The sequence below is a fragment of the Opisthorchis viverrini genome (genome assembly GCF_000715545.1).
Source record: "Opisthorchis viverrini unplaced genomic scaffold opera_v5_432, whole genome shotgun sequence".
In the NCBI taxonomy this organism is placed as follows: domain Eukaryota; kingdom Metazoa; phylum Platyhelminthes; class Trematoda; order Opisthorchiida; family Opisthorchiidae; genus Opisthorchis; species Opisthorchis viverrini.
The window spans coordinates 201,910-213,146 of NW_008752095.1; the positions used below are offsets into that span (position 1 = coordinate 201,910).

An 11,237-nucleotide genomic window follows, 5' to 3' on the forward strand; every position below is an offset into this window, starting at 1 on the left:
CCTGATCGCATCGGACCACAACTTGTCAACAGACAAACAAACCCCAATTAACCCAAACGTGACCTGAAAAAAAACAAGCTGTGTGTGTGTTATATTACCAGAAATCAAACGAATGCGAATGAGAAAAACACTCAAGGAAAATTTCACGCGGGATAAAGAGATAGTTCTCAAATGCACTTGCATGCATGTAATAGGGCGGCGCTGCTGCAAAGCAACCATGTGCCGAAGGGGCTAAACAAGAGACTGATTCGGGCGGCGCATCACTGCATTGTGTTTGTCCGTGAACATGTGTGCGACTATATGAGTTGAAAACAACCAGAATGCATTAGGTAGGCTCACGATGGAGTATTGTGATGGCTCATACAGCACCATTCGGTCCTGATGAACCAGCGTCTCCTCCCGCATTCGACGTCCTTTTCAGTTTCGCTCGAATATCCTTCAACCGACGGGACAGTGTGACAAAGTCGAAAGAGCCGCGTTGTTCACCAAACGGATCGTTCATCGGCTGACCCGTGAGTTGGGCGTTCTTCTCACAAACCTCCATGTATTGATCGTAGTACTCCTCAAAGCTAGACTGTATAACGCCCAACAGGTCCGGGGGACACCACGAACGACCTTCGAGTACGTCACACACGGCGCAACGGATTGTCTCGTGTTGAATGATGTTGTTGTAGCGCTTTGAATCCCCTGGGCTATGCTCATGTCGAAATCCGGGTTCGTTGTAATAGGGCTCGTCGTTCATCAACGATTGTATAGATACCAGGACGGACCACAGACTTTGGGCCGGTGTCCATTCGGGTCCAGTCCAAGTGCCAAGGATGCTGAGACAAACCTGTGAAAACGATGGAATGAGAGCAGGGCCACTTACTAAGGATGAACAAGTAAAAAACCATTCTGTACTCCTAATATCCGGTTGGCAGCCAACTCAGTATTAGTAAAGGTTGTAAAGTGACATAAAAATGCATGTTCACTATTCTCCCCTACAGGAGACTCCCTCGTTCATGGGTGCCCAATTGCCCGTAGCTTGACCGTTAAAAACGCCGGTGGTATGTTCTCGTAAAATGAGTCGAAAAAGCAGGACCATAAATGAGATACATAGGCTGGAATGCTGCCAGTAAGACAATGCCGTCTGAGGCCGTACTGGTGATCACCATGAAGAGAGTTGTCTTTAAGGTCACACAAGATTTGCATTGAATTACTGGACCTAAGAATATTGAGTAGAATATAAGTAGTAGAAACTGGGCAATAATTTTTAAGATCGAATGAGGTTGGACATGTGCACTTTTCAAAATCAAAGCGCAGATACGTTTTTGGATTACTGATGCTGTATTACTATCCCGGCAGAAAGCTGGCTGGCTTAGCGGAGGCTTGGAAAGGACTTTTGGGTCGTCCCTCACTGAAATGCCCTTACTGCTTGAACCGGTGGGTTGGAAGAAAATTCGACAACTTTCGATTGCCGGGGCCTTGTTCACCTCTTTGGCTTACCCCAGCCATCATTTCTCCCAGTCAGTCTTCAGACTGCATTTCAAGAGTCATTTTAGAGATCTCACCGAATCGCACTGTCGTCTGCATAAGACCGCCCTCGTCGCCTCTATCGGGGACACGAATCGTTGTAAGAACCCACTTAAATTGGATCATCGTCTCGTTTTCAGGTGTATACAGTCAGTGGTCAACGCGCAAATTTACTTAGGGGAAGGTCCATGGTTCAAACCGGACCTCTGCAGCTCGACCTTTCCTGTCTAGGCTTGAGCACCCAGGTAATATCCCATCCCTCGTGCTTCCTTCAGGTGGCATGCTAGCTAGGCACCGAAAGGGTACTACATTTGAACGATTATCTTCTTGTATTGCAATCAAACAACGAATTCACAGCGATTCGGATTTCGAATTAGTCTTTATTTGGCCGGCTGCTTTGTTTCACGTACCCAAGTTACCTACACAGCTGCTGCTGCTGACGGAATCATGGAGGCGGTGAATGGCGTAGTGGTGAATAGTCTCCTTGGTTGCTGGAAAACCAGCTGCAATACAAACAGGAGTGACAGTTTTAAGCACAAGATCGCCAACTGCTATGCGGACGATCTGAGTGTTCGATTGATTACGGTTTACAGGACGCCAGTTAAAATGATGCTGGTTGTGCTGAGATTAGTGTTTTTGAGACAGAACACAGCGACTTTGAAAGAGGACAGGGTGGGAGCAACGAGGGTCTATTGATTTATCTGAGAAAGAGCACGGATATAAACAGGTTCCTTTTGGGCTCTATTTCTGAATAAACGACTGGTACCCAACTCTGAATTTATAAACAAACACGGAACTGAATTGGCATGGTTAGTGAGTGGAGTTGGCGCCAATAATAATAACAATCGTTCAGCTGCAATACCTATTTTGTGTGCCCGAAAGAAGCACGAGAGCTAAGATACTGTCCGGTTGCACAAGCCTAGACAAGAGCACAAGTTGGGTCCGAAACAAGGACATTAGGGCCAGCCGTAACCACTGAGCTATTCCGAGCGTAGAACTGGCACTGATAAATTGAGACTAGCTGCAATACCTAAACTGCATGGACAGGTGCTACTTCCTGACTGCCCACGCCGAAGGCGGCTTGTATAAGGTCATCATTATCATCATTGTAAGTTGTACTTGTCGTACAGTGAGTGGTTGTGGTTGCCACAATTCCGTTCACTGATGATTTGGGGAGGTGGGGTAGATAGCTGCGCTCCACCAGTGTGTTTGTTTGTTTAAGGTACCCATCGTGAGCCTTTAACTTAAAAGTCAGATCCAAAATTTAGTGGGAAGGGGTTGTAAGGTTTTGTTCTGGAGCTCTTCCTTTAGCTTTCCATCCAGTAGTCTGACCCATGGGGCAGCCGGTGTGAGGTTGTGCTAGCGGGAAAATCCGTTGATCCAATGACTATATAGTTTACCCCATTTAGCTGTGCGAAGCTCGCCTGGCCCGAGGGCTCAAAAAGTAATACATAGCCGCCCGAATGTTTGGTCTGAAAAATAGTCAGACCGTGTTGAATAATACGCCGGCGGTCAGTCGTTAGATCAGTCGTTAGATAATCAAGTTGTCACCAATGCCACTCCACACAAACGAATGTTTCATCATAATCGAAAATCCGAAGTCGGTACATCATTGCCACGGTGATTGCTTTCGCTAGGACCAGTTCTGATGCGGCGAAATACACTATCTTCGAAGCATGACAACCTAGTCGAAGAGCTCCTGGAGTGTAATCCTGAGTACCCATATGTCTGACACCCTAACGGCATGGAAAAAACGCCTACGTCACTCACCTGGTGTCTTCCGCAGAGTTTGAATGAGGGCAACAGCAATCGCAGCCCAATACAGATTCAGATAATCAAGTTGTCACCAATGCCACTCCACACAAACGAATGTTTCATCATAATCGAAAATCCGAAGTCGGTACATCATTGCCACGGTGATTGCTTTCGCTAGGACCAGTTCTGATGCGGCGAAATACACTATCTTCGAAGCATGACAACCTAGTCGAAGAGCTCCTGGAGTGTAATCCTGAGTACCCATATGTCTGACACCCTAACGGCATGGAAAAAACGGTCCCCTACGTCACCTGGTGTCTTCCGCAGAGTTTGAATGAGGGCAACAGCAATCGCAGCCCAATACAGATTCATTTATTAGGCGGGAACCGACTACTTTCCTTCGGTAACAAATGTCGAATCCTTCTGAGCACTCGTAGTCTGTACAACAGCGGACACTACCGTATTTCTTGCGCAAAAGAGGTCTGATCTTATTCCGAGTGTCGCCGCACTTCATCCCTCGTCAAACACATCACTCCCCTTCGGCTTCCCTGGCAAGTTGAATTTTGACAAATGAAGCTCCAGCCGGTTTAGCCCACGGGACAATCAAAACACTCTAACCGGACCACCACATCGACTCGGCAGCTACTGACCGGGGATGGGGATGATGGTGCCGCAGTATCCTAGTCTGCCTACAACCTACAACAGTGAAATACCGGTATTCAGCATTGTGGCTACTGGCGACGTTAACTGCAATAGTAGCTGAAGACATTTTGCAACTGTCTGTGGATTTTTAAGCGAAATTCAGAGGGGTAGAACTCAGGTTGGGAAAAATATGGGGGTCCCAGGTGGAGATGGAGAAGGACGAAAAGGTCATGGTTTCTAATGAAACTGCTATGCATGACTTCAGCATTATTCGCCTGATAACTTATCGGCATCAGATTTTTCATAAGAAGCGAACGTATGCCTACCTTTCCATTCTTGTATAAGTTTGGATTGAACCGTACGGTTCCGTTCCCGGTCGTCATCAGCTTGACTCGAGGTGGTTTCAAGGGGTATTCGGGTGGAAATCGGATCAGGAACAGGAAGAAACCTCCTTCATAAGGTGTGTCAAAAGGTCCAGTAATTAATGCGTGAACTTTTGTCAAGTCCGCCTCATCTGGTGCTACAACGATGCCCGGGGCCGGATCACTATTAAAGGGTCGGGTTAGCACACACACACACACCTACCTGTATATGGTTCGTAAATCTTTAGTAATTCGTAGGAGGCAGGCGTTGCCTGTAGCTAACTTTTGATTCGATCTTGTTTCAGGATCCCATGCCTCACCAGTTTGTGACATGAAATACTGATATTCTTGCTGCTGACTAGAGGCAGACTGGTCCATAACGGTGTGGAGTGCGTTGAATCATGCAAAGCAGCTAGCTAAAACGCAACAGGGTCAATGAAGTGTAGGAACCTAGCAAAAATTAGATTAGCTTGAAAGTCAGTTTGCAGAAATACTCAGTGGTGTCCAGAATTTTGGGAGTATGGAAAAACGGGTAATCCCGTGGTAAAATAATTCGGCTGCAACACCCCTTTGACGCTTGGCTACCATGGTACCCGACGGAAGCCGGGATACTGGTGGGGTTATTAGTGCACAGGTAGTGATAGCCATAATACAAATCAGAAGGTGTATGTGTGCACTAATAGAAGTTTTTAGTATTTCTGTGACACGTATAAAAATAAATACAGTGCAAAAATGGGAGCAAGTCAAAAAGGAACTTATCGTATGTGAGAGTTCCTTGGTGAAAGTCCGGACGGCGGTAACGTGTTTTCTCCGCAGTTTGGCTGCTACACGTGTTCCATGAATGTCCGTGGACTTGTGGAGAGGTTGACGTCCTGCTCCCTGCGCGCGCGCGAGTCTGTGTGTCTTGACTGGGTTCGGTTTGCCTTTATGCAGGTCCCAGTGCGTGTATGTGGGCGCGTCGGCACATGAGTGGTTGCTACGCTGACTAGGCGGTGCAGACAATTGATGTTCGATGTGTCAGCTTAATGCGACGTGTTTGTGCGTATGAGAAAATAGACAAGCGTCGCGATCCAGTGAGCGATTGAGTTGAACAGTCAAGTATGTGGGTGACTGGGTCGCTACAGGGTGCACAAGCCTAGACAGGAGCAGTCGATATGCAGAGGTTAAATTTGAACATTGGACATTCTGATAAGTTTCCGCCCTAATTATTGAGCTATCTCGAACTATAATCCTGTGGTGATGGCAGCACTGTTTGTAGTTCTTCCGATGTTGAATTACCACACATATGGTCCTCCTCTACGTTGCTGTATTTGACTCCGTTGACACCGTCCGATTTCCCACGGACATTTAAGAAGCGTGGGGATGTGAGTCTCCCACAGAGCCCACATGGCCTCAGCTTCAGCGAGCTTTTGATCGGAAAAAGTTGAGGACATTGAGTTCAAAGATGATTACTGGATGATTCGGCACTGCAAACTCAACACCGCGTTCCGTCGATTGTACTTTGAAACTTTCGTCCAGTAAGAGTCCTGCTGCAGCTTCAAAAAGTTGCTGTTGTTCTTAACTAACCCAACGCCGAGATGATGCCACTATGCCGTATGGACACCTTGGCAACCAGTACTGCGCTCCGTTCCGACCTATCTCCTTGTCCGGTAGGATCACACTGTTCCGACGCTCGTAACTTGTCGACAGATGTTTTTCCTTAAACAAGCTGCCATCTTATTTGATCCGAATTGCGAAGACTGGTTCGCTTCCGGATGCCCGAAACGCGGATTTGAATCCTATCCTGGAATGCCCACCGCGAGAGATACTAGCTAACGATACAAGCGAACAGACATGCAAGGTTCTTCATCTGTGTTGATCAGACCCCAACCACTGACTAACCCGATAAGGGACTGCCAGTGTCGCACGGATACCCACAGAATCGCTCGATGGGTCGCGGAGAGACAAAGCGTCACATTACAGTAATGTTCAATCCTTTCATGTTTGGGGGTTGGAACATGTGGCGACTCGTTCCGTAAAAATTGTAATGCATTTGCATTTCCCGCCAAACACCGCTGCCTTGCGGTTAGGCTTTTGAGCCAAAGGCTTTGGTTGAGGACCCTAATCGTCCTCCTGTCTAGGTGTGGGCGCCCTGGCAGTATCCCAGCCCTCGTACAACCATGACCTACACAACTAACAATATTCTCATGTCACATCGGTCGTCGCGTGGTGCCATCAGCCGGGTCGCCTTACCTGCTGCATACAGCAGGGCGAGGAAGCGAAAACATGCTACTGCTGACGCCTCCCTTCTTACACTTTCACGTTTTCCGTCTTCCACCAACCCCACCCCAATTTGAATACTGTCCCCGCAGGTTCCAGCACTAGGATTAACCGTTTTGCTCGCCCTGCACCACTCCTAGCTGCAGCCTTTGTACGGCCGAGCTCAGTCACAACCCTAAACACTTCGAAGTCTGTTTTCAAACCCCGAAAGCCTGTCTACTTAGCCGCCTTTATTATTCACACACTGAAGCAAACAGGTCAACAGGTGACTCTTGCTCGTACGCTGGGTTCCCTCTGTATCAAAGTACATCGTCTGTCAGAAACAAGGACGCAGGACGCAAGTACTGTCGTCGAACTGATTGCTTCCTCGCTGTCTTCCACGTTCCGGTTGTGCTTCTGGGGATGAAGAAGCCGCTGCAGTTGAATATGCTGAGCTGTGTATTGTATTGAGCGAACGAGTGGAAGCGTCTCTGCTTGATTGGGCACCCACGATAGTCGCCTCTGTGCGAATATCTGTGAGAATTCAGAGGAAGTGAGGTTCGTCGCAACTTGTTTATTGTGTCTGATTGAGTCACAATTGACTGTAGCTCTGAATCTGCCAAGAAGTTTCTATGACGCTCTAGGTACCCTTCTACAGCAGGCTAAGAGCTCAGATATCGTTGTGGTTGCTGGCGATATGAACGCCCAGGTAGGCAGATCAAGCGCTTCTGAAGCCCGATCGTCGTGGTCGTCTTGGATTGTACACGGACGCACGGACAACGGGGATCGCTCACTTCAGGTGTACTGATCACAGAGTGTTCCCTTGTAGTGCGAATTTCTGGAACAGCGGAAATCGCCTGACAACGTGGTGCCATCAGCATATCAATATCGAATCCAAATAGACCACATCACCGTCAGTTATCGGTGGCGAGTGTCAGCCACCGCCTGCCGCTTCTTCTGGAACACTAGCGTAGACTCCGATCATGCACTTGTACGCTGCTGCTTTTCATTGCACTCTTCGGGTGTACGCAAATCGCGCACACCTCGCTTAGCCATTGAGAAGCTAGTGGACCCAGAAGTCAAACGAAACCATCAGAACTAGCTCTTCGAATGCTTGCCGGACGGTACGGTGTCGGATACAAACGGTCACTGGGGGAAAATATCCAGAGCGCTACTTAAAGCCGGAACGTCTGCTTGCGGTACAACCCAGCCAACCTCATCCAAGCACTGGATCTCTGATAGGACCATATCTTTGCTGGAGACCCGGCGACACATTCCACCTGACCGCCACCACAACTTCACCCGGCGCATCATCCGACGCCAGGTGAAACTGAGTGTCGGCGCAGACCGAGAAGCTTGACGGACCCGAAAAGCCGAAGAGATGGAAGATACAAGGAATGCGGGAAATGTCTGCAAGCTGTCCTACTTGATTCGTTTAACCGGTTCTCTTGTCAGCGAAATAATCAGAGACCAAGATGGCTCCCATATATGCAGCAAAGCAGAATGTTTGGACCGCAGGGCACAGTGATTCGAGCAACAATTCAGCTGGCCACTTGCTACCTCAAACTCAGAATCCTGACCTTCAACAGAAAGGTGGACCGTGAATATGGAGCCGCCTTCCGTCTCAAAAGTGTCCGAGTGTATTTCCCTACTGAAGTATCATCGTGCTGTTGGGCCTGACGAACTTCAACCTGCTCTTTTCACTGGAACCCCAGAAGGTCCGGGGTTTGAACCCAATCCTTGCCACTTTACTTCCCCTGTATCCCAGCCTTCGTGCTACCTTCGGGTGGCATGGCAGTTCGGCACTAAAAGAGTGCTACAGCAGAACGATTTTTCTCTCTCCAAGGATGTCGGTGAACTCCTCAGCCAGTGCCTGTCTAGCCCACTTGGATCTATCTAGGAGAAAGAGACCGTCCCAGACAACTCGGGTGAATTGATAATGGTGTCAATTCTCACTTCGCAGTGAATGTAGGAACCGCAGAGGTGTTAGTTTGACTCATGTTGTGACAAGGCTTCTGGCGTCACTAATTCTTCGTCGTCTTTTGGTGGCACGTGAACCGTTGACTCGTGAGAATCAAGTGAGATTTCGACCGGGAAGTGGCTGCGTTGACCACATCTTCACATGCCATCCTTTTGTGCAGTGTAATTCTAACGTGCACTACTGAGTGGGCCAAATACTATCGGCTCAGGTTACAAAGACTGTTCGTCTAGTGACATCGGTCAATCACAGGAACAAACGATGGCGAATGCTGACCCTAGCCTCTATGCCCTTGATTGCTTTATTGACCTTGGGTTGTGTTTCAGCCTGTTCAACCAAACTGGTCTTTTTACTTTCGTCCGGAAGCCGTCTGAATAGAAGGCGTCCAGTTGCTATCATTTGCAGCGGCACCCTGCTACCTGTCGCCGTCAGAGCTGTTCGATCGCATCTATGAGTTTCTCTACCATTGTCAAGCTGAACGATATTGATGACTATATAGCTCCTGCAAAGGTAACCCTAATTCACAAACTTCACTCACTCGACAGAGTTGTATCAAACCGGTGAAGGTCGACACACAAGGTGGCCGTACTAAATCAATACGGATTGAACAGGATGGTACCTACACCGCTGTTACAGAGGTGTAAGTTTCTCGGGATGTACACTTTTATACTAATGATTGCTTTAAGATTGATAATGGTGTCAATTCTCACTTCGCAGTGAATGTAGGAACCGCAGAGGTGTTAGTTTGACTCATGTTGTGACAAGGCTTCTGGCGTCATTGATTCTTCGTCGTCTCATGGCGGCACGCGAAGTCTTGACTCGTGAGAATCAAGTGGGATTTCGACCGTGAAGTGGCTGCGTTGACCACATCTTCACACTCCCTCGGGTGTTAGAGCATCCCCATATGTACAGATGACCCACAACCTCGGTATTAATTGTGTTCGACCCTGTCGATCGATCAGTGCTGTGAATTACAGCTGCCCGAAGACGTAAGCCTGTGGACATAATCAGATCTCTATATTCACATACTTCTGGGCGGGTGAGGGTGTATGGTGAGCTCTCCAAAAGCTTCCCTACAGAAAGTGGTGTCCGGCAAGGATGCCCACTCCCTCCATTCTTGTTCAAATTTATTAGTGATGAAATGATGAGACGAACGCAGTAAGGTCTTTAAGACCCCGGTATTCAAATTGTTGCTGATGAGAGCCCCGTCGGTCTGGAGTTCGCAGACGACATTGCCCTTATCTCAGAAGACGAAGGCGAAGCACAGACCCTGTCGAATAGACTGACCATCATACCATCTTTTGGCATGCGCTTTGAACCTTCAAAGTGTAAAGTCATGCCTCAGATTGTGGAAACTGCAAAAATTCAAGGAGTATCATTAGAGATTGTGGATTACTTTACATACCTCGGTGGTTGCATTAGCTCTGACGGAAATGTGTCCGATGAAGTCAGTGCAAAAGCTCAAAGGCTCGAATCACGTCTGCCAAACTGCGTCAGTTTTGGCGTCAAAACGGCATAGCACTAGATCTTATGGGTCGCGTGTACCAGGGTACGGTAGCGGTTGTGTTGTACGGGTGCGAACCATGGCCTCTGAGGACAGATGATGTGAGGCGTCTTCAGGTTTCCCACCACCGATGCCTCAGAAGTGTGGCTGGTTTTGAATGGCGTCATCGTGTCAGTAATGAAGTGATTAGAAAACGGGTATTTGGTTGTGCAGCCGGTACTTCGATCGGGGAGAACATCCAGCATTAGTGAATACAATGGCCCGGTCATGTGTTATGCATGTCGAAACACTGCCTACCTAGACGAGTGTTGTCCTCCGTACCTCCATCAGGATAGCGCAAACCGCGAGGCGGATAGCGCATGAATTGGCAGAAAGGTGAGAAAGAGATCACAAAGAGTTTGGGTGTTGTACGCCTTGCAGGATGGAGTCCCTGTGACCCCGCCTGTGCTTGGCTGGAGACGTTGCAAGAAATGGTGGCTGGTGGATGTCAGTGGCATTCGTGCCGTCGGTTTCTTTTTAGAATGTCTGATTGAGCGGCTAGAGGTGTGGGCATCTCAGAATGCTTGACATAGGCCCGCACTAGGTCCCCTTTCTGCCCACTCTTCCTCTTCTTTTCGTTCTCGGGCTTTAAATATAATTACACGACCCTTATGGTTGTACAGCAGTGAAGCGTCAGTGTCAAAACTGATGTTGTATTTGACGATGATGATGCCGCAAAAGGCATCACTGATACATCTACGGAATGGTGAAGAAGGAACGCCAAATTCGGCCATGGTACGAACCTCACGGATAACGCGTGTGCATTCTAAGAATAAGATTGCGGGTTCGTGTTCCGTTGTAGGTGTCGCTTGTCCGCTACTATGACACTGGACCTCACCGAAATGCGACAGTTCGTTTACCTCCATAACCCATTGAAGTATATTAGGGAGTGTGAGTGACTCCCAGAGCCTCCCATGCCAGACTGTTACTATTACCACAACTTTTCGATTCTTCATTTTTGTGACCTATGAGGCGTTCATGAAGAGCTCCGTAGGGTTCCAATAAAAAGAGAACCTTAATTTGGTTTATATGCACTGTAACAGCGTTTTTAAGTGCTTGCTCCAGTTGCTCTCCGTCTTGGCGTCTACATGCATCTGATAGGTAGGTAGACTAAGGTCCGATTGGGTGGTCGTCTTGGCTTGGACACAAGACGCACGGACAACGGAGGCCTCTTACTTCAGATGTGTGCCGATCACAGGCTGTTCCT

The 11,237-nt window shown here is 48.2% G+C and overlaps 2 protein-coding genes across 2 annotated transcripts in view; one reads left to right on the forward strand and one right to left on the reverse strand.

Moving 5' to 3' along the window:
- Nucleotides 1–11,237, forward strand: part of T265_11005 (hypothetical protein) — a gene marked incomplete at both ends in the record, with an annotated part of 45,376 nt that overhangs the window by 28,827 nt on the left and 5,312 nt on the right. The window contains one exon of the mRNA XM_009177542.1: nt 7,154–7,218. Coding sequence (XP_009175806.1) covers nt 7,154–7,218 — 65 coding nt within the window. The remainder of the gene's footprint in view (nt 1–7,153; nt 7,219–11,237) is intronic.
- Nucleotides 82–4,649, reverse strand: T265_11006 (hypothetical protein; the record flags this gene model as incomplete). The annotated part of the gene is made up of 3 exons (XM_009177543.1): nt 82–832; nt 4,236–4,455; nt 4,495–4,649. 3 exons carry the CDS (start codon nt 4,647–4,649, stop codon nt 359–361), a joined length of 849 nt encoding a protein of 282 aa, XP_009175807.1.